The following is a 24,753-nucleotide window of genomic DNA, read 5'->3' on the forward strand; positions in this document are numbered from 1 at the left end:
TGTGACTGGATTCAGTACTTTTTGGTAGTGAGGACACTGCATGTTATCTTGGATGGAGAGTCATCGTCAGATGCAGAAGTAACTTCGAGTGTGCTCCAGGGAAGTGTGTTGGGACCCTTGCTGTTCATGTTGTATATTAATGACCTTGCAAACAATATGATTAGTAAATTCAGATAATTTACAGATGATGCAGTTATCTATAATGAAGTACTATCTGAAAGAAGGTGCATAAATATTCAGTCAGATCTTGATAAGATTTCAGCGTCGTGCTCTAATTGTTCAGAAATGTAAAATTTTGCGCTTCAGAAAACGAAAAACATAGTACCCTATGACTATAGTATCAATGAGTCACTGTTCGTATTGGTCAACTCATATAAATATCTGGATATAACACTTTGTAGGGAATCATCACATAGGTTCAGCCATGGGTAAAGCAGGTGAAAGACTTTGGTTTGTTGGTAGAATATTGGCGAAATGCAATCAGTCTACAAAGATGACTGCTAACAAATCATTCATGTGACCAGGATGAGAATATGAGAGTGTCACAAAGATACTGAAAGAGCTGAACTGGAAGACTCTTGAAGATAGACGTAAACTGTCTCGAGAAAGTCTATTAACTGAGTCTCAGGAACCACCTTTAAATATACTAAAAAAAACCTATGTATCGCTCACACAGGATAGTGAGTATAAGATTAGAAGAATTACTGCATGCACAGGGGCATTCAACCAACCATTCCTTCTGCTCTCCATAGATGAATGGAACAAGGAGAAACTCTAATAATTTATACACTGGAACATGCCCCTGCCATGCATCTCACGATGGTTTGCAGATTGTTGAAGTGGATGCAGATGTAAAACAAACCCAATAATCAAATCAAAATTAACTCTCATACTACCAGAATTTTTTTGTTACACTGAGTACCACTGGGGTCTATATGACCCCAAGTAATTGATATGGGCTGCGCAGGATTAGCCGAGCAGTCTAAGGCACTGCAGTCATGGACTGTATGGTTGGTCCCGGCGGAGGTTCAAGTCCTCCCTCGGGCATGGGTGGGTGTGTTTGTCCTTAGGATAATTTAGTTTAAGTAGTGTGTAAGGTTAGGTACTGATGACCTTAGCAGTTAAGTCCCATAAGATTTCACACACATTTTTAGTTAACACGGGATATATTGGCAGTATTTTTTTTATTTTAATGAATTGACAGAAAAGCATACATTACTAATTGCAACCAGGTAAACTATGTACATAAACACTACAGATCTTGTCTTCATCCTTGATCTTACAGATCCTTACATTTCAAACAAAGCAACTCTTTACATTTAAAACAAAAAAATCTCTGACTGTTGTTTACAGATAAAAGTAAAGCATCTTCTGCACATTTCTGAGTGTTTTCTATCCACTGAACATTCGCATAGGGAGCACCGTCCACGTTTAGCCACCTTTTGCACTTCTGCTGAAGGAGGAGGACGAGGAAGAGAAGCTTTGCTGTGCTGACTTCCGTTTTTCTGTACTAGACTTGTTCCCAGTTCTTGAAGAAACTCTCTTCTTTTGTAGTTGGTTTTTTATTTCAGTCAGGCCTTTAGTCTAGCCAAATTATGAAAGAATTTAGGGCACTAATATCCAAAATATTATTAAAAAAACCATGGGCCATCTTCTTGTTATACGTTTTGTGGTGAAGGTCATGACTAAGTTGTCCATTGTGTCTGCACCTCATTTAGTTGCATTATGGTGTAGTATTATAATAGGTTTTGCTCCTTTGCCATCACCCATTTCTTCTCTGAAATGCACAGTACTCGGCAACATCACTGTTGTTGTTGTTGTGGTCTTCAGTCCTGAGACTGGTTTGATGCAGCTCTCCATGCTACTCTATCCTGTGCAAGCTTCTTCATCTCCCAGTACCTACTGCAACCTACATCCTTCTGAATCTGCTTAGTGTATTCATCTCTTGGTCTCCCCCTATGATTTTTACCCTCCACGCTGCCCTCAAATACTAAATTGGTGATCCCTTGATGCCTCAGAACATGTCCTACCAACCGATCCCTTCTTCTAGTCAAGTTGTGCCACAAACTTCTCTTCTCCCCAATCCTATTCAATACTTCCTCATTAGTTATGTGATCTACCCATCTAATCTTCAGCATTCTTCTGTAGCACCACATTTCAAAAGCTTCTATTCTCTTCTTGTCCAAACTATTTACCGTCCATGTTTCACTTCCATACATGGCTACACTCCATACAAATACTTTCAGAAATAACTTCCTGACACTTAAATCTATACTCGATGTTAACAAATTTCTCTTCTTCAGAAACGCTTTCCTTGCCATTGCCAGTCTACATTTTATATCCTCTCTACTTCGTCCATCATCAGTTATTTTGCTCCCCAAATAGCAAAACTCCTTTACTACTTTAAGTGTCTCATTTCCTAATCTAATACCCTCAGCATCACCCAACTTAACTCGACTACATTCCATTATCCTCGTTTTGCTTTTGTTGATGTTCATCTTATATCCTCCCTTCAAGACACCATCCATTCCGTTCAACTGCTCTTCCAAGTCCTTTGCTGTCTCTGACAGAATTACAATGTCATCGGCGAACCTCAAAGTTTTTATTTCTTCTCCATGGATTTTAATACCTACTCCAAATTTTTCTTTTGTTTCCTTTACTGCTTGCTCAATATAGAGATTGAATAACATCGGGGAGAGGCTACAACCCTGTCTTACTCCCTTCTCAACCACTGCTTCCCTTTCATGTCCCTCAACTCTTATAACTGCCATCTGGTTTCTGTACAAGTTGTAAATAGCCTTTCGCTCCCTGTATTTTACCCCTGCCACCCTTAGAATTTGAAAGAGAGTATTCCAGTCAACATTGTCAAAAGCTTTCTCTAAGTCTACAAATGCTAGAAACGTAGGTTTGCCTTTCCTTAATCTTTCTTCTAAGATACGTCGTAAGGTCAGTATTGCCTCACGTGTTCCAGTATTTCTACGGAATCCAAACTGATCTTCCTCGAGGTTAGCTTCTACTAGTTTTTCCATTCGTCTGTAAAGAATTCGTGTTAGTACTTTGCAGTTGTGGCTTATTAAACTGATTGTTCGGTAATTTTCACATCTGTCAACACCTGCTTTCTTTGGGATTGGAATTATTATATTCTTCTTGAAGTCTGAGGGTATTTCGCCTGTTTCATACATCTTGCTCACCAGATGGTAGAGTTTTGTGAGGACTGGCTCTCCCAAGGCCGTCAGTAGTTCCAATGGAATGTTGTCTACTCCGGGGGCCTTGTTTCGACTCAGGTCCTTCAGTGCTCTGTCAAACTCTTCACGCAGTATCGTATCTCCCATTTCATCTTCATCTACATCCTCTTCCATTTCCATAATATTGTCCTCAAGTGCATCGCCCTTGTATAGACACTCTATATACTCCTTCCACCTTTCTGCTTTCCCTTCTTTGCTTAGAACTGGGTTTCCATCTGAGCTCTTGATGTTCATACATGTGGTTCTCTTATCTCCAAAGGTCTCTTTAATTTTCCTGTAGGCAGTATCTATCTTACCCCTAGTGAGATAAGCCTCTACATCCTTACATTTGTCCTCTAGCCATCCCTGCTTAGCCATTTTGTACTTCCTGTCGATCTCATTTTTGAGACGTTTGTATTCCTTTTTGCCTGCTTCATTTACTGCATTTTTATATTTTCTCCTTTCATCAGTTCAATTCAATATTTCTTCTGTTACCCAAGGATTTCTACTAACCCTCTTCTTTTTACCTACTTGATCGTCTGCCACCTTCACTTCTTCATCCCTCAGAGCTACCCATTCTTCTTCTACTGTATTTCTTTCCCCCATTCCTTTCAATTGTTCCCTTATGCTCTCCCTGAAACTCTGTACAACCTCTGGTTTTTTCAGTTTATCCAGGTCCCATCTCCTTAAAGTCCCACCTTTTTGCAGTTTCTTCAGTTTTAATCTACAGGTCATAACCAATAGATTGTGGTCAGAGTCCACATCTGCCCCTGGAAATGTCTTACAATTTAAAACCTGGTTCCTAAATCTCTGTCTTACCATTATATAATCTATCTGATACCTTTTAGTATCTCCAGGGTTCTTCCATGTATACAACCTTCTATCATGATTCTTAAACCAAGTGTTAGCTATGATTAAGTTGTGCTCTGTGCAAAATTCTATCAGGCGGCTTCCTCTTTCATTTCTTAGCCCCAATCCATATTCACCTACTACGTTTCCTTCTCTCCCTTTTCCTACACTCGAATTCCAGTCACCCATGACTATTAAATTTTCGTCTCCCTTCACTATCTGAATAATTTCTTTTATTTCATCATACATTTCTTCAATTTCTTCGTCCTCTGCAGAGCTAGTTGGCATATAAACTTGTACTACTGTAGTAGGTGTGAGCTTTGTATCTATCTTGGCCACAATAATGCGTTCACTATGCTGTTTGTAGTAGCTTACCCGAATTCCTATTTTCCTATTCATTATTAAACCTACTCCTGCATTACCCCTATTTGATTTTGTGTTTATAACCCTGTAGTCACCTGACCAGAAGTCTTGTTCCTCCTGCCACCGAACTTCACTAATTCCCACAATATCTATCTTTAACCTATCCATTTCCCTTTTTAAATTTTCTAACCTACCTGCCCGATTAAGGGATCTGACATTCCACGCTCCGATCCGTAGAATGCCAGTTTTCTTTCTTCTGATAACGACATCCTCTTGAGTAGTCCCCGCCCGGAGATCCGAATGGGGGACTATTTTACCTCCGGAATGTTTTACCCAAGAGGATGCCATCATCATTTAATCATACAGTAAAGCTGCATGCCCTCGGGAAAAATTACGGCCATAGTTTCCCCTTGCTTTCAGCCGTTCGCAGTACCAGCACAGCAAGGCCGTTTTGGTTATTGTTACAAGGCCAGATCAGTCAATCATCCAGACTGTTGCCCTTGCAACTACTGAAAAGGCTGCTGCCCCTCTTCAGGAACCACACGTTTGTCTGGCCTCTCAACAGATACCCCTCCGTTGTGGTTGTACCTACGGTACGGCTATCTGTATCGCTGAGGCACGCAAGCCTCCCCACCAATGGCAAGGTCCATGGTTCATGGGGGGGGGGGGGCAACGTCACTATCTTACCTTTTTTGGGCAATGGGGGACTATTGTAGCAGATACCTGGAATCTGAATAGACATGAAGCTGCAGTTCTTCCCCTTGCTTCGATATATTCTGCAGATAGTTCACAACGACTTTTTCTTAGACTTCCTAGCAGAGTCATTTATTTTCGTTCTAGTTCCTTTGCCAACTCCAAACTTGTAAAGAAATTATCTGTTGTGATATTTCTACCACTCCTGGATAAATGTTCTGTCAATTCTAACACTACTCTTTTTCCCTGATTTATTTCTCTAGGCTGGCCTTCACCCTTTCCTGTGTACACCTGCAGGTGTGTGACATAGTAATTAGTGCTATCACATGCAGCCCATATCTTTATATCATACTTTCCAGGTTTTGAGGGGATGTACTAGCGAAATTGACACCTACCCCTAAAAGTTACCAGTTGTTCATCAACTGTAATTTTCTCGTGTGGTTCGTATGCATCATGTAATGTGCTTACTCACTGTTCAAATAAATCCCTCATTGGAGCCAATTTATCAGAACTACAATTCTGTCGCCGGTGCTGAGCATCATAAAACCGAATACAGCATGATATTTCTGTAAAGCAGTTCCTAGCCATAGAACTATTGAAAATAGATCGGCCATGCTCTTCATTCCGTAAATTCAATACACCCTCATTGTTACCTTTGCACACTCCCGGAAGAATAAGCAGTCCAAGAATGCATTCAGATTCTTCTCTATAAAGATCTGTCCATTTCTTACCGAAAGTAATGTTATCTTCTTTGTTCATCCTTTTCGAAATAATCTGGAGAATGCTGGGCTTCATAAAATATTCAAATGCTGACTGCACAGTATTTACGTTTCTTACAGTATGCCTCATGTGAGCTGGAGCCATCTTCATTATGAGGCCTGGAACTTAAATAGTGGCAACTATATATTCACAACCGATACAAAAGAGTTACATGTGTGCACTTGTTACTGTCCTTCAAATTAGTCACTAACGTTGTGTAGAATCCATTTCTAGAAATGTGGGAGGAATAGTATGCCGTTAGCAGAGCCTGTTCTGTTGATGGTGCGAATGGAGCGGTCTAAAATCATGGTGATTCTCGTGTACGACTGTGATGGTGTTATCCTAATGCATTACGTTCCTCCATGGCAGACCGTCAGTGCACAGTATTACTGTTCATTTTTGGAGCATCACCTTTAACCAGCATTGCGAAAGAAGCGGTGACACTTTCTGCGCAACCCACCCATCATTTTGCACGAGAATGCGCTGGCGCATACAGCGCGAGCTGTGGCTGCTCTGTTCGGTTGGTGGGACTGGGAAGTACTGTACCATCCACCATACTCTCCGGACTTAAGTCCTTGTGACTTTGATTTGATTCTGAAGATAAAAGAACCACTTCGTGGTATTCGCTTCAGAACTGTTCCAGAGGTTCGACAGGCAGTAGACTGCTCCATTCATACCATCAACAGAACAGGCTCTGCTAACGGTATACTACGCCCTCCACATCGCTGGCAACGGGTGCTACACAATGCTGATGACTACTTTGAAAGACAGTAACAGGAGCAAACATGTGAATCTTTTGTATCGGTTGTGAATAAATAGTTGCCACTATTTAAGTTCTAACCCTCGTATTTCGTGCTGGCTGTCTCCCATGAAATCTAACAGGACTTTTCCCCATATTTCATTTCCATTTCTCGACCTGAAAAAATGGGATTACTATTTTACATATGTACTTACATATTATTATTATTATTATTATTAGTACAATCTTTAAAGTTTTTGCAAACGTATGGTAGATTATACATACAGTACTTACTTGAAAACATTCTAATTTGAGATGTCAGCAGCTTCAGGAAGTACAGTTTCCAAATCCCCAACATCTTCATCAGAATCTTCAGTTGATTCACTACCTCCAGAAATAATAGCATCAATCTCTTCATCGTTATCAGATGGTATATCCCCTAATGTCTCTTCTTCATTCAAAAGTGCTTGTATTTCAGCACTACTCAATTGTTTTCTAGTCATAATGCAATTCTTGTGCACGTTGAGAAACACTAGCAAGAACTGAGGCAATACACAGCAACGGCTGAGGCAAGAAGTGGCAACAATAGGTGTAAATAATAAGTGGGAAATGTTAGTTTCATTATTGCAGGTGTTTAGTATAATGTCTGTTCAATATAACATTCGCCATTCAGTTTTCATAATTTTATATTCAAGTAACAAAAGAAAAATTTAGATTTGGGTCATGCTGACCCCAGTGGTATTCAGTACCACTCAGTACCCATAAAGAAATTTTAATATGTTGCAAGTGTAAAACTGAACAATGTGTCATTACGTAACAGCAACTTAGGGAGATAAAGCCATTAATTTTGAAAATAATGGTTTTGAAAACAAGGGGGTATATATTTCAAATGTGTTTATGGGGTCATATTGACCCCAGTGGTTCTAGGAGGGTTAAGGAGGTACAAAAGCGCAGAATCCACTGCTATAACATGAGTTTGCGCAGCCGGTTCTTGAAACTTGGTTAATAGACTTCCTTGGGATAGTTTACGTCTTTCTTCAAGAGTTTCCTGTTCAGCTTCTTTCAGCAACTTCGTGACATTCTCCCATGGTTTAAAATACTTCCGATTTCAGCAGACAACAAAACCGTCATAACTGTGTTCGCGAGAAATCTTGACGTGACGGTCCATTGAATACGAATCCCGCTAATTGAAATTCACGTTTCGACGTGACGTAGCGGTCAAGGTGAATTGGCCTTAACATAAAAATTATGTTTTTGAGGTTAAAAAAACTGCTCCCTCATTAGAATGATTACAGTCAATCACACCAGACAACTCTGCAAAAGTGAAAAATGCACAGCGATTTGTTTACTGATTTGAAGCGCGTTCTTGCAATGCTACAGCTAGCGGGGTTGAACAAATGAAGTGAGCTCAATATTGAACTTACTGACAGAATACCGATTTTATATATTCAATATAACTGAATTAAAACAAAAAAAATGACACTGCCACATTGGAAGGTTCAAAATACCTTCATGTTGCCACATCTTCTGCAAGTGGATTAGTAAAATACTTTGCCTCTCTACTATATGATTCGTTGTACTTCTATTCCGGGAATTTTCTCATTATACACCGGAAAAAATTATGGACAATTTTTAAAAATAATTTTAAAATCTTATTTATTGTTGCCATTTGTTTTACTTTATTTGAAAACAGTATCACTATTCAGTCATATATGTGACCTACGTGGGAAACATATGATCGCGTAACGAGACAGTTTGCCTGGGGCAAAAGGTGGTGATTTGTAGAAGTTTATAAAGCATATTGACGAAAAGAATAGTGAATTTGATACCATAAATTTCATTGATTGAATAGGAACAAAAAAAACATCTAAGATGGTAAGGAAGACTTAAACAGGAGAAAGTTTATTTTCATTTGTAAGAAATGTGATGCGTCGTCTGCATGTCAGACGTCGCCATGATGCTTTTGTCAAGTCTGATGTCATTGCGTATACTTGATACATTTCGCTAATTTCTTCGTATCTTTCACAGAGTTCATTGCAGTTTAAGCCATGGAAAAGGCGCCTTTAAGAGGCAATGCGGCCATACCAATGAGTTTTCCCACTTCTTATCATGCGGTTGATGACCAAGTACGTAACCTCAATTCTTTCATTAATGACAGTTCTATGTTTATTATGTGTACGTATTTATCCCCTTGTTTTGTTTGTAGCAACAACTCGTAAACGGACAACAGTTTCGATCTGCATCAATTAGTTCAGATGATGAGATGATTGACATTACAACGACAGGAACTGTAACTGAACGCTCCATTCATCAAGATGAATTGGCAGCATCACACTGTAAGCATCTATTTTCCTTTTTCGTATGTATAAATTATTTACATGTTGGATATCATTTCGCTTCACATAGCTATGGCTTACGCTACCTCTTCTTTTCCTGCTTCTTGCTATTTCCATGTTCGCCTGTTTATGTACAGTGCATATTGCATTTTGTTTTGAACGCAGTATCTTCGTTTATTCTGTGCCACAAATCTAATTTTGCATGAGAAGCTGCTTGAAGATAAAATTATTCTGGTCTACTGGCCTGTTTCCTTTTTTTTTGGTTAGTGTGGGTATGTGTGTGCTGTTGTTTTTAAATTAGTCTGATAAACAAAACGTGTTGGATCAGTTTTCCCTCCAGAAAAGTCTTGGCGAGTTTATGCTTCTTAAATAATGTGCAGCCATTTGTATACAGTTTATTCATTCATTCATTCAGAAATAGTTTACAGAAGGTAGGCTGTAGATCACCTGTGAATCTGTGCGAAAAAAATGTTAGTGTTCTGCTTGGGTATTGTGACTTCATTACATTCATGTCAGTTTTTTTGCGGGGGGGGTGGGGGGGGTGGGGGGGTGGGGGGTAAATATGTGCAGCATACATCATTTAATGTTTCATATGAATGAGAAAATGAATATATACTGCCAGCAAGTTCCAGATAAAATGGATAGGAAAACGATTTTCTGGACGATTTCCTCTGTCTTACAGTCTCCTGAAAGAATCTTAAATTTCAAATGCTCAGTATTATGAGGAGGTGTATTTAATGTTGTCGAAAGCTTCTCATAACTATCATGTCTGTGTACCAGTAGGACTGTATTTTTGCATAGATTTATTAAGTTGGACTTTGTTTTGGAAAGATTTAATCATTAAGCATATTATAAAAATTCGAGAAAACTATGTATTTTACTCTGTTAGCACCCTACATATAGTTGTTAGTCACTTGTTTTCTATGATATTCATTTTAAAGTTGTTCATATCCATTAATGTACTGAAATGTACATGGTTATAAAATGGCTACAATACTACTAAATGCCCTGAATTGTAAATACCCAATGAAGCAGATATTTCTCTTGTATATGGTATTTTCCCCAAGCTTTCTTTGTATGGAATATTAAACGTCATGAAGATTATTATTATAAGATTATATCTGATGTAGCCAGGTTACCAATAGCTTCTTCTTCCAAAAACCTGTAATTGTTTGATAGTATTTACCTCACTCATTGTCTCATTATGCTGCAAATTTGTGTCTTGGATTTTTCTGTATTTACATTATAAAAGAAATCACTACAGGAGATTTCTTCAGCTGTTTATGAGCCCAAAAGCCTAAAAATATACTTTTGCAAAAGTGAAAATAATATGAGCAGGTAGTATGCATTTTATTTTGAGCAGTAAGTGTATTTTGGTTTATGGGTGTGTATCCAGGGAAACGGTTTTGTTTTTTCAGTAGTTAAAAGTTCTTATGTATAAACCTTACTGGATTTACATTTTTTAGGATCAGTGGTGGTAAAAGCAAACACTATGCTGTAATAGTATGGGTTCCCATATAATTTTCGGAGGATAAGTGGTTACTTCACTTGCTTTCTGACACTTAGAAGTATTTATTTACATTTTTTGCATCTGTTTTGTTTGAATTGCATGTTATTTTCTGTTTCAATCCTTATTTTGTGTTTCCCTTTTTTTCCTTTTTCAAGTATCTGCGATTAAATACTCGGGTCATCCAGATGGTAAGTGTTTTATCAAGACTTGTAAAGTATTTTCATTACTTAATTTATAAGCAATTCACATCTACACCTAGAAGACAGTTTGTATTAACAGTTTAATATAGTAATTTTTGTAGTGTGCATTATTATTTAATTCACTTGAAGGTCCAGCACGGATACCCCTATGTTAGTGTATAACCTCTGCATATGATTCTATTCAGGGAACTGAAGAAAAGCTATTGGCACAGAGTATCACTACAGAAAACATTTTGCGTGGGGTGTGTGTGTGTGTGTGTGTGTGTGTGTGTGTGTGTGTGTGTGTGTGTGTGTGTGTGTGTGTGTGTGTGTAAGATGTATATTTGACAATGCATTTCTGTATGAATAAAGATAAAGCAAGGGCCTGGAAATTTTGTAAGAGCAGGTAATAAAATGGCAATACTGTTGTTTGTGTAGGAGTTAAAATTGTCTTCTGAAAGACAAAATCGAAGCATCAGTCAATATGATTAAAACTAACAAGTTTTTAAGAATATTTGAAATCAAACTATAATCATAGAAACCCTAACTAACAATCTTTTTTGATAAATCATTCAGGTTGGCTTGATTTTCATAGTGACAACAAAACTGAAAAAAATATGTTGAGAAGTGCTTGTGACTAACTGTATAAATATATTTGAAGTTAAATCATGCCAAATCATAAGATATGGCCCACCCACAGCACACACTCTACTCAAAATATTCTTCTAATCATGCATCTTAATGCATATTCAGTGTTAGAAGTTGGGTTGTGGATTTTGGGGCTAAACTGTAACAAAACATCTTAATATGCTTTAATATTTTTGTGACAAAAGTTACATTACTAACTAGAATAGCTATCGTTTATGCAGCTTAACTATTGGAGTGCCTTTTTTTTGTTCTATTAGATTAGTTGTGTGATATGTTGCCTCTTAATATTGTGTTAGAAATTAGCCTTTGTTTTTTAAAGGTGCAGTCACGTTCGTGGAACCTCAAGGTGAGTGTTGAGTGAAATTACTGATGGGGAGTATTCTTGGAAATGTCTTGCTGTGTCTGATTTGCATTCAGCATTCTCTGCTTTTGGTAAAAGGCATGTTATTTTAAAAACATGAAGCTATTGTTTATGGCAAGCTTTACTTTCACAAGGATCTTTTCCTTATACCTCTCATTTGCTTGCAAATCCCTGATTACTGTTGAATTGCTTTTCTGTTAACAATAAAAGGTTGATGATTCTGATTTGCTTGCAAATCTCTCATTACTGGTGAATTGCTTTGCTATTAACAATAAAAGGCTGATGATGTTGAAATCTGTGGTGGCATATGCTTTTGTTCATGTTTATTTAGTTAGACAATATGTAATTAATAACTTCATAATTTTCATTTTCTACAAGAATAAGCTTCATTCATTTTGTCAGTGCATTTTTTATTCCAGTGATTAGTGACATGTCTTGGCTCATGTTCTTATTAAAACAAGAAATGAATAGATTTAGTTTCTAGGTTGCAATGAAAAAAGTTCATTTTGGAAAACGTGATTGTTGCAACATGGAAATCAGTAATAATACTGCAGTATAGTAAAACCGTGACAATAAAGCAATTATTTATGTTACAGTGGAAGAATTATGTATTGTCTCAGGTGACATAATTATTAAACATGGTGTTCTTAGTTGCAGGTGATGCCGATGACATCCCAGGCATCGGCCAGTATGATGATTTCCACACGATTGACTGGCAGCGAGACATTGCACGTGACAGAATGCGTCACCGGTACATTGTGAAAAAGAAGCAAGATTCAATATGTGACTTAATAAAAGGAGCACATGATGCATGGTCAGGTTGGGTCTGTGTGCTGCTTGTAGGTGTGTTTACAGGTGTGGTAGCCGGTGTGATAGATATCGGAGCAAGCTGGATGTCAGATCTGAAATACGGAATTTGCCCCCAGGCATTTTGGCTCAATCGTGAACAGTGTTGTTGGTCATCTAATGAGACAACATTTGATAATGGCAACTGCTCACAGGTAATTTTTCAAAGTTGTAGACAGCTAGCTACTTTTTGCGTTTGATGTTAACATTACATGCAATGTAAGATCTGATCTGTGTATGAGTTGTTACTGGGCTACTCATTAAGACTACAGTGGTATGTTACTATTATATCTTTATTTGTTGCTATGCTCCCTACTTTCCATCTTAAAAAATGTCCAGTGAGAATCCAGAAACTAATAAAACAGCACAAATGAATGCTGTTTGTCTGTTGCTTCATATAGTATCCAGTTTCAATGCCATGGTGTTTCTCATTCCAGACAAAATATTTATTTAAGTGTAATTTTTTGTGCGCCTTTTTTGGTAGCTCTTGTGTGTTCATGCTCTATTGTGCTTGCCAGGGCAATTTTATGGCAGCATGAGGGAGGGTGTTTTGGCCATTCTAAAGGTGACAGGCTGGTCTTGTGCTAATCATCCTAAATGTGTAGTGGTCAGAGATTACTAAGCAGGCTTGGTGGTTTGTGACTTCAGATAACAGATGTTGCGTATGGTACCTGTTGGAAAGAAAGTTTTGAGAGTCCTAGTAGGTAGGAGCATCTTACGGATGTGCTTTTATCAGGAATATGAAATAGCAAATCGAGATTCCTGGTTTGTGTTCCCAAGTATGATTAGTTGAAAGGGTAGATATAACTATTTCGTGGAGCACTTTGGAGCTCACGAAACTGAGGAATCTGGTGGCAGCCCATGTTGGGTTTAGATGGCAGTCATGGGCTCTCTGTGCAGAGCTTTTGTTGTACAGTTCTTATTTAAGAGAATAAAGATTCTTACGTATAGGTGAAGTTACTTTTACAGTATAGAAAAATTTACAAACCATTCAAACCCTTTATGGGCGTAAAATTTTGCTGAGGAACTCCCCCCCTCCCCCCCCCCCCTCCACACACACACACACACACACACACACACACACACACACACACACACTCTCTCTCTCTCTCTCTCTCTCTCTCTCTCTCTCTCTGTTTTTTTTTTCCAGTTCATGACTGTGGAATTGTTCATTAGGAAATTTCAGTGTGGTATTACTGTGTGACTAGCGGATTCATTTTACAGTCTAGTGATAAGATGTTTGTCTTTCAGAGAGTAGTTAGATACAGGGCTTTAATAATTAACTTTGAAGTTGTGAGAAGTTTAACTATATCCCACAGATAAAAGTGAACCTGGTGACCTTTATTTAGACTGGCTACCCAGTGTGTTAGTGCAAAGAATTCATCTGTGTCTGCCGATAGAAGTTCCTGATTAAATCTGCAGAGCTTTAAGTTATGAAATTTGCTTATGCACTGCATATTGTTAAGAGTGCAACAAGCAGATTCCATATTCCTGGATTTCCGGAAAACATTTGGTGCGGTGCCCCACTGCACACTGTTAATGAATACATGAGCATACAGACTAAGTCTCCAGATATGTGTGTGTCTCAAAGATCTCTTAAGCACCAGAATGCAGTACATTGTCCTCGAATGAGAGTGTTCATTACACATAAGGGTATCATCAGGAGTGCCCCATGGAAGTGTGTAGGAATGATCTTATTATCTACATACATAAATGATCTGATGCTCAGGATGAGCAGCAGTTTGTGACAGTTTGCTGGATGATCCTGTGTGGTATCATTGTTGAGTGACTGTAGGAAGTTAAAAGATGACGTTGGCAAAATTTCTAGTTGGTGTAATGAATGGCAGCTTGCTCCAAATGTAGAAAAAATTTAAGTAGTTGCAGATTACTGGGAAGAACAACCCATATTGTTTGAATATGCCATTAGTAGTGTGTAGCTTGACATGGTTACATTGATTAAATATGTAGGCATAATGTTGTAAACCAACCGATATGAACTGGAATGAACACAGAAAGACAGTAGTAGGAAAGGTGACTGATTGACTTGGGTTTATTTGGGGAATTTTAGGAAAATGTGGTTTATCTGTAAAGGGGACAGCTTACAGAACACTAGTGTGACCTATTATCAAGTACAGCTAGTGTTTGGGATCCCCACCGGGTCAGATTACAGGAATACATTGGAGCAATTCAGAAGTGCATTGCTAGATTTGTTACTGAAATCAGTTATCATGTGAGTGTTACAGATGCTTCGTGAGCTAAAATTGGAAGCCCTTCAAAGAAGATAACATTCCTTTTTAGAGCACTATTGAAAATTAAAAAAAAAACAAAAAAACTGGCATTTGAAGCTGCTTGCAGAACGAATCTACTGTTGACAACTTATGTTACACCTTAGTACCATGAAGATAAGAGAAATTAGGGCTCATATGGAGCTGCACAGACCGTAAGTAATTTTTCCCTCAATCTGTTTGCGAGTGTAACAGGAAAGGAAATGACCAGTAGTGTTACAAGGTACCCTCCAGCGTACACCATACAGTGGCTTGTGGAGTATGTATGTAAATATAGATAGTATGCAAGGGTTCTGGCTGTGGACTCAAAGCATGATTGTGTGCTGTGCAATGGAGGGAAGGAGAGTTTCAAGTGGTTCCAATCTGATAGGTGCAATATTCAGTTTAATGAAATGTGTTAAGAGACATGTCAAAACACAAAAAGTACCGTATTTACTCGAATCTAAGCCACACCTGAAATTTGAGACTCGAAATTCGAGGGGGGAGAAATGTTTTAGGCCGCACCTCCAAATCGAAACAAAGTTGGTCCATAGTAATATTCGACACAATTTAGGTCGAATGAATGACGATACAGCTACAGTAGTTCGGTTCGAGTTTTACGCTTAGCAGTTAAGCTTTACCAGGTAGCCATTGCTATGCATCAGGCGCTCCGTCCGTATTTATACGTGTACCCTTCCTTTTTCACGTGCTTCGTCTGGTTTGAATTGATTGCTTATTTTTGTTATAGGTGTTTACGTCACTCTAAGCTGAAAATACATTATTGTACTGTCATGCATTGTTTGTCGCACTCTGATAATGAGTGTTTACGACCTGGCATGGCTTGCTTTTGTGCACGCTACCACCGCTTAAAATAAAAAAAAAAGAGGAATCGTCTCATTAGCGAAACAATGGCAAGAGACTGCTATTTGTTTTCTTTGCTGCTTTCTTTGATAATGATCAACAAGAACCAAATAATAGACTGCATATGATACAAGATGTTTTGAACGAGAGTTTAGCGAAAAATTTTCTCCGTTTGAAAATCTTTGCAGACGCCTCTTTCGTACATTACATTCTGCACAGAAATTAGAGTCGTCTTAGATTTAAAAATCTAGTCAATTGCCATGCTTCATTTCTGACTGTATCACTATTAGGCATAAGAATAATATGAATATAGACATGACATGATATGTATATTCTTCCGCGTTTGCTGTTGTCTGACTCTAGTTTCGTAGTTTATTAGGCCGACACGATTTAAATGAGATAGCAGCAAACACGAAAGAATACATGGCAAAATGTTTATATTCGTATTATTCTTATGGTGAAGAGAATACTGCATGTGATTCATAATTCATAAAAGTCCCTATTTGCAACCATCTCTTCTCACAGGTAGGAAAAAAATTCAGAACGTAGAGTTGACCATGTTGACAAACATCCCAAACAGTCTTGCCAGTCGGATTTTCGTAGTACATTGAAATGCTGCCACATTCGAAGATGAACAATATGGAATTAGTATTTACTTCTTTGGATAAAGTATGAAAATGCAATGGTCAAAACTCGGGGCAGAGAAAAAAGCTCGTCTTCCACCTTTTTTTTAATTTATTTACTGACGCAGAGGTTTTGGCTCCAGTATTTATCTTGTGCTTGCAAAGCATGCCTATGTAGCGCTACATATATTCGACGGCAGAAGTTAGTTGTGGCGGCACTTACCAATATTTTTTAGAACTTCCGCTTACTTTGCCCTCGATTCTAAGCCGCAGGCGGTTTTCTGGATTACAAAAACTTCAAAAAAGTGTGGCTTAGATTCAATTAAATACGGTAACCAGTGCTGCAGCAGTGACAAGAGTGGCCATAGCAGTGAGTCAAGGTGATGTGTGCTGATGCATGGTCTGTGCCAAGTCAAGCAGGGAAGATAGGGGACCAGTATTTATTGTCACCAGAGTCGTCTGTTTATTTTATACTCAAAACCACCGTCAAACGGAGAAGGGTGCTGCATCCATAGTCTGTTCTGTTAAAGCTTCCTTGTGTTAGTGTACCTGCTGCAACCTACATTCATTTGAACCTGTGTACTGTAGTCACACCTTGGTCATACCTCAGAATTTTTACTCTCCACATTTCTCTCCCTAACCAATAAATAATTCCTTGATGCTTCAGAATGTATTATATCAGTGAATATCTTCTTTTAGACAAGATGTACTATGAACTGCTAGCTCAATTTGATTCAATAGTAATGCTATCTACGCAGCTAATCTTCAACATGCTTCTATAGTAACACATTTCAAAAGCTTAGACAGTCTTCATTTATGAACTGTTTATTATTCTCCTTTTACATCCATACAAGGCTGCACTCAAGACAAATATCTACAGAAAAATTTCCTGACATTTAAAATTATCTACATCTATGTGATTACTCTGCTTACTCACAATAAAGTGCCTCGCAGAGGGTTCAATGAACCACCTTCAAGCTGGTCCTCTTCTGTTCCAATCTTGAATGGCACACGGGAATAACGAGCACCTAAATTCTTCAGTGCGTGCCCTGATGTATCTTATTGTGACAATCATTGCTCCATATGTATGTGGGTGCCAACAGAATGTTTTTACAATCGGAGGAGAAAACTGGGGTTTGAAATTTCATGAGAAGATCCCGTCACAACGAAAAATGCCTTTGTTTTAGTGACTGCCACTCCAGTTCACGTATCATGTCTGTGGCACTATCTCCCCTATTTCGCAACAATACAAAATGACCTTATTCAATGTTAACCAATTCCTCTTTCCCAGAAACATTTTCCTTGCTATTGCTAGTTTGCATTTTATATTGTCTGTACTTTAACCATTTTATGTTATTTTTCCGCCCAAATAGCAGAACTCATTGACTACTAGCATCTCATTTCCAAATCCAGTTCCCTCAGCATCCCTGAATTTAATTGGACTACAGTCCATTACTTGCACTGGTATACTGTGTAACTTTAAATCTAACTCACTGCTGTTTTCATCTAGTTTTTTACTCGGACTTTACATGAGCACCCCTAATATTGATCTAAAGTCATAACATGACTTTTATTTATCTCGTTATATGAAGATGAATCTAGCCTTGATCTAAGCCCACTCTCATCATAAAGTTCATTTTGAATTGTTACATTTTTCCTCAATTAATTTTACCTCTTCTTTCGTATCTTCAATCATATGATCATCATTAGCCTTACTCTTGATTTTTATCACCTGTCCTTCATTATTAAGCACAGTATTCTCTCTCATCATCTCTCATTTTGGTAAATGTTTTATTACACTCAGTAACCAGAATACTTTACCTTTTAATTGTCCCAGTCCCAGTGCCAGTTGCTGCTACAGCCTGTAGCTGCCATCTGCTTTCTGCTTCTGCTCGTAACTCCCACATCAGCTCATTGCACTTCCACGTTAGTCTGCAGTGTTTACTACTGAATTCCAAAATTCCAGGGTGGGACTCCTTATTGGCTTATGGTTGTTCCAGAATGGCACAACTTCCTCATCCTTAATAGACTGAATTCCTCTCCCTGTGGTGGCATAGGTTTGTTGCTACACTGTCCTTTTATCATCATTCATTTGAAGAGACAGTCCTGTTTAGTTTATTTCATTTGTGCCACATGGAATGTGTACACTGTTCACTGCCACAGCAACCTCCAGTTCATGCTTCCCAAAGTCACTCTTTACCTGTTCACAAGTTCATAGATTTTTTGTCCACCAGTATGCTTGTCACTGTTCCAAACACACATGTGAATTCATTAACATAACACTTGCACTGCGATGTGCTCCTCACCTGCACGTGCACCACACACTACAAAGCGGCGTCCTAATTTAGTAGTCTCAATCACTTCTTCAGCAACACTTCTATCTGTTGACTTGAAGCTGAAAATCTTAGTCAGCATTTGATGCTGTTTGCTCAAAAAAATGTACTCATCACCACAATTTAGTGATTCAAATGCAGTTGTGTAATTGTTTTATTAATTCCAGTTATGTGTTTCACACGGTTAGCACACCCATCATATTAGTTGTATGCTGAAAGTGTTAAGTATGGGATCCAGTTGTTGTGTAAAACAGTGGTGGACACACTAGTCATAAACTAAAAGTTAATGTAGGGGAGTACAGAGCAGAAGGAAGAGCCAGTGCAGTGGTAGGTACACATTTATAACCAGAAAAATGTTGGATGGTTTTAAACTTGTAATTATTGCTGCAGCTGCTCTTCCTTCTGCTATGAGTTCCCCTACATAACTTGTAGTTTATGATGGGGGTGTTTTCCACTGCTATTTTACATGACAAATGGGTCCCATACTCAATGTTTTCAGCGTTCAACCATTGTAATGACCTGTTAACCACATGAAATAAAGTAATAAAACAATTACATAATTGTAACAGGGACTGTTCACTCATTTGACTCGTTTATCTACTGTTGCTGCATCTGTCATAATGGAATGGAATACCACAATTTAGGTTGCACTTTTTCACGCTATATTACCTTCAAAGTTATACTGTTTGGACGATGAACAGTTTCCTTACATTGTGAAAAATATTAGCTTGTACAGTCAGGTCAGCTCTCACAAATAACAAAAAGCTCAGTGCCAGAAGTACTCATACAAATTGCAAAATGATCAAAATGCACATTAAAGAAGCACTGTCCAACAATCAGTGGTAGTTCTACCAAGTCATGAGACTAAGTTATAAAGTGTGGCACAAAACACTGTTCATGTTTCCCTAAAACATCACAGTCCACATACAGTACTGGCTTACAGAAATCTGTCAGAAGTACACTGCAATAGTTAACCTTCTTCAGTCATTAATTAAGTCACAATGCTCAACAATAGCTTGTTCGAATGACAATGACAGTTGTCTTGAATGAACCACAATGCAATTCATTCGAAATATTCGTAAACTTGACTTGCAAAAATCACTTGAAAAATCTTAAATGTTGGCATTATTCAGTTTTTGCAGTGCAGGTGCGACGTATTTCCACAAACAAACTGTTTATCATTATAACATGAGCATATATCAAGAGCATAGATGTTACATGCTTGTTAACTCAACCAGTACCAGACACAGGCTGCTGACTGGGTGACATTGGAGAGCTTTAGGACTGGCATGTGAACAAAGTGTTATTTCAGAAACTACACAATTACCTGGAAATGGCTGGTATCTTAGCCATTTTGGTTTTCAGCATGGACCATGAATATTCTCAAAATTTTAGTTTACAAAAAATGTGGTTGTCTAGGAATTTAGAAAAATTTATTGAATCAGTTTATGCATCCATGTTGGGAATACCGTACTTAAGCAATCCTGTTGGAAGAACATCCGTAACTGAGCATTATAGCAGAGATTGAAAATACCGCTTCAGTTGTAAATTTATTTTCACACGACCAGTTTCGGACTGTTATAAGCCCATCCTCAGGTGTCGTACTGGAAGTAGTAAAAGACGGGAAATAATTGTCGCACACCATAACACACAAAAAACAATGAAAAATATTTTTCCCTAAAATTTTTTAAAAACTTTTAAAAACATTTCGAAACCGCCGGTCGGGCTAGGTGCTGTGAAACCTACGTTAATGTGCAAGTGGCACCCAACAGTACTACGGACGACTGCCTGGGTAGGGAAATATACAAATGATGTCACGACACTTACGCTGTGCTGTGGTTCCTGAGCGCCGCATGTACCAGTCGCGGTGTGCTGCCTATGAGTGCAGAACAGGGAGTAGTGGATGTGAATGAGGCGGCAAATTGGTAAACCGGAGTAGCAAAAGTGCTGTCATCTATTGACGGAGAGAACAACACAGGGACACTAGCCTGGCTGTTCACAAAAGATATATTATTTATGACACATTTCATTAAAGAATAAATATTCTGGGAAGTAGTAGTTTGTATTTCCTGTTGCTTGAAAGGGCCTGTGCTGGCTGTTCTATAGTTCACACAGATAATTTGTGCTGTATATTTTTGGAATCAGAAAATGTCATCTAGGGTTGATGAGCTACACTAAAAAGTGATCACAAATTAAATTGCAGAATCAAAGGAAGCATAGTAATCGGTATTTTATTTGTATATACCCTACATCTGGCCATATCTGCAAAGCATATAAATATTTATGTTGTATAGCAGTTATGTGGCATGCTAATCCCAATGTAATTCATTCAGTATCACATAATTTATGTTTACTTCATTCTGTTACCCCTATTTAATAGCCTTATTGCCATTAAAATACTTTGATACTAATTTGTACCTGCATGTTTTGGAGAATTGGTGGTTGTTCTTATGGGTATGTATTTCATTTTAGTGGTGGACATGGCCAGAAGTTTTCAGTCAGTCAAGAGAAGGGGTGGGCCCATATATAATTTCCTACCTTTTCTACATTGTGTGGGCTCTCATTTTTGCTGCACTTGCTGCATCTTTGGTACGGATGTTTGCCCCTTACGCCTGTGGCTCAGGTATACCAGAGGTATGTCAAATTTAGCATTCACATGTAACTGAGAATATGCATTTATAACATTAACATAAAATAATTAGTAGTATAGACATTATTTTAATGTGCTATTGCTTCAGATGTAGAAGAGTGTTTAAAGATCACCTTCTGAACTCTTCTTTATTTATTTATTCATGCTCTCTGTCTCCGTTTTTTAAAATAATTTTGACATTCACAATTATAATACCAGAAGGAAAAAAATGTTGAGTTAAACTTGAGCACAATAGAGTTTTACAGGCAGAAATAAAATCCAGGTGATAAGTTATGAAGTAGCAATTGTACCGGTTGGAGGTCCACTGTGGGCTGTAATTATTGCAAGGCAGCAAAAGTTGGTAGCTACTCTAATGTGTTAATGTAGAAACAATTTATGCTGAAAAAATTTAGTTCCAATTTTGGCCACCCAGTACAAATCTGGCACTGTGAATCATCTTGTCGGCATCTCCAGTGCTCATTTTGAACAAATTATGTAAGCGATGTTTAATAATGAAATCCATATTATGCCTTCCTGTCTGGAACCGAGCGACCGCTACAGTCACAGGTTCGAATCCTGCCTCGGGCATGGATGTGTGTGATGGCCTTATGTTAGTTAGGTTTAATTAGTTCTAAGTTCTAGGCAACTGATGACCTCAGAAGTTAAGTCGCATGGTGCTCAGGGCCATTTTATTATGCCTTCCTCACATGTTTGACCTTTCTGACCACCTCCCATTCCTAATCCATTATAAATGGAAACATTTCTAGACATCTTTCTTGCATGCACAGTGCTAGATTTGCACCTGGTGGACAAAATTGGAACCTTTTTTTTTCCAGTGTAAATTGGTTCCACATCAAAGCATTAGAATTTCTGCCAAATTTTTCTGCCATAAGAGAACTGCAGCCTACACTGGACCTCTGTGTGATACTGAACTTGAATGAATTATAACCACTTAATATGTGACCATCTTGTGCTGAGGAACGTGATTTTAAATTAAGTGGTCAGACCTGCCATGGGCCAGAATGTTGGTGGCCAATGATTTGGACAGACTGCTGGCAGTTTAGTATGCCATCATAAAAAGTTATGCTTTGTTGCAATGGAGTTTAAAGTCTTCAGTGCCGTTGTTCTGGTGAGATAAAATCTGTAGTGACTGGACCAGAATAAAAATATCTCGCTTGCTGTATGTGAGAAGTTTTGCAACTAGGTCTTTCACACTGAGAAGACTCTTATGTCAATGAGCTAGGAACAAGAATTTATTACATACAGTGTGCCCAAAATGTTTTGTAGTTTGGACACTGGAACATCCCTTTGTGAATGGAAGTATGAATTTTGGACAAGACACTCCTTCTTTCAGGGTATAATGAATGTTAATTGAAGCCATATTGAGTATTAAGTTCAGTTGTTACAGTCCGTGGATGTTTTGGGTAATGGGGTAGGTACTTTTTTGTGATTAGTTGATCAGAATGGGTGGTGTATTAAGAGCCCTGGAGATCTTCATATGGATTTTGGGAGTAGTACCTGTTGTAAAGGCCTTTCACCAAGCTATTGTCAAACTGAGAAAGTTAGCATCAGTCCTTGTTGCTGCAATAATTCTCTCACTTCTGATTTTTTGTTTTGTTGACATCATTTCATTGCATATGTCCAGAAAAATGCAATAATACAAAGGAACAGGTTTGGAAGAGTATTAATTTGATAGCAGCAGTTTGTCACAAGCCTTAGCAAAGTTGGAGATTCAGCTTCACTATAAAATGCACACAGCTTTATAAACCAGATTTAATGTTTTTAGCTAGTAGAAGGAGCAGCTAAAGTGTACTGTCACAGATAAAAGTTTGCTTTTAAATAGCCTTATGAATGTGAATATGAGTAAACTGAAGCTACAGTAAGTGCTGCAGTATATTTTATAGCTTGATTTTCTTGTTTTTATGTAAATATTCTGAATTTTAATTCCATTAGGTCAAGATATTTTTCAGTATAACTAGGGAAACAGTATATCATTATTAATGACAGCCTACTTTCATGGCTCAGTTATTATATGATATATTGTTAAAATTCAAAATACATTGCCTATATTACATTGAATAAATATTTAAGTAATTCAGTAGTACCTACAGGTTTTACAAATTTGATTAAATTTTTGCCAGTTCTTTCAAATTTGAGAGCAGGCACTTAAGTAGAACATTTATTATAGTTATATCCCAGCTTTCTATTGAACATATAGTTATTACTATGTTCTGTGACACCAGAAGAACAGGGGTCATACCATATTTGCTCAAGAACTGTACATACAGGGCTGTGTGAGCAGGGGAATGGTCGTGATGGAAAAACTAGTTACCTGACTGCCACAAATCGAGCCACTTCCAAAACACACTGTTGCACAGTCTTCTCAAAACTTCCAAGCAAAGAGCCTGGTTAACAGTCTAACACTATGGAACAAACTCTGAATGGACGACTCTTCTCTCATCAAAAAAAACAAATCGGCATTGTTTCAATGTTTGATTTCACCTGACAGTATTTCTTGTGGCAAGGTGAATGTGAAGTCTTCGACTGGCTTGATTGTTGCTTTGATTCAGGATTGTAATCATAGCACCAAGTTTTGTCACTGTGAATTTTTGAAGAAAAGTTCGAATTATTTGTTAATGATTGTACTAATGTTTTAAACGTTTTCATGTGTTCGGGCCATGTAGGGACAATGAAAATGAGGTCTGTCATCATTTAATTTTTGAAGAACTATTTTTAAAATGGGAAAACCACTCAAACACCTTAGTTTCCTCCATAGCATCATCCTTGCACACTGTTTAACAATAGTTTCTGTTCCACTTTTCCAAGCAAAAGGCAGTGTTTCACCACCGCATGCTGTTCATGAAAATCAACCCCTGCAAAAACGACAATCGCACAAAACTGTTGTCAATATAAACTCTGCTGAAACTAGTCCTGACCACCTTCAGTGATGACACTTGGTTACTGGCTCTGGAATTTTCACTCTGTCTGCTCATAGCAGCTAAACAAGGTACTACAAAAGCTCTGCCCACCAAAATATTCGCTTGATTTGGTTTCTTTAGAGTCCCCCCTCATACAGAATCCATTCGTGTCGCAGTGTTTATAGGGGATGCTGCCCAGGATTCTACAAAATGCATCAATAATTTGACCGTGTCACTAAATAAAACATGTTGGATGATGTGACTCCCCCAATTTTTTTACTGGGATGGTATAGCCCAGCAGTTGTTTGAGAGTGGGGAAATAATCAAGAACTGAGATGAATATGCTCAAGAACTGAGACGAATATCAGGTGGAAATTAGGAAATATTTGGTGATGGCAAGCAGCAGGTCCGTGCAGCCATAAAACACCTGAAAAACAGTCTTCCAAAGGTGTTATTGTGACAGACAATGCTCATGCAGGGTACGTCTAGCCAAACATTTGATGAGTTTGTATGTGTCCTCATTCACCTTTAGTGAAAAAGGGAGGTGTTCATATGATGCTTCTGCTCTGATTGTCATTAGCTTAAGAAGTCACGAAAATGATTGTATGCTCATTGTCA

The 24,753-nt window shown here is 38.1% G+C and overlaps 1 protein-coding gene across 8 annotated transcripts in view; it reads left to right on the forward strand.

Annotated features, from left to right (window-relative positions):
- LOC124613204 (H(+)/Cl(-) exchange transporter 4) overlaps positions 1–24,753 on the forward strand; it is a 416,779-nt gene that overhangs the window by 371,598 nt on the left and 20,428 nt on the right. Inside the window, exons 1-7 of one of the 8 annotated variants that reach the window (XM_047141869.1) lie at positions 8,343–8,502; positions 8,656–8,753; positions 8,834–8,963; positions 10,629–10,661; positions 11,620–11,646; positions 12,313–12,662; positions 21,061–21,222. In XM_047141869.1, the coding sequence (XP_046997825.1) occupies positions 8,676–8,753; positions 8,834–8,963; positions 10,629–10,661; positions 11,620–11,646; positions 12,313–12,662; positions 21,061–21,222 (780 nt within the window). In that variant the 5' untranslated portion in view covers positions 8,343–8,502; positions 8,656–8,675. Of the gene's footprint in view, positions 1–8,342; positions 8,503–8,655; positions 8,754–8,833; positions 8,964–10,628; positions 10,662–11,619; positions 11,647–12,312; positions 12,663–21,060; positions 21,223–24,753 lie in introns of those variants that run through there. The other 7 variants (XM_047141871.1, XM_047141870.1, XM_047141872.1 and 4 more) reach the window with 7 other exon arrangements.

Source organism: Schistocerca americana, chromosome 4 (assembly GCF_021461395.2).
Source record: "Schistocerca americana isolate TAMUIC-IGC-003095 chromosome 4, iqSchAmer2.1, whole genome shotgun sequence".
Taxonomy (NCBI): domain Eukaryota; kingdom Metazoa; phylum Arthropoda; class Insecta; order Orthoptera; family Acrididae; genus Schistocerca; species Schistocerca americana.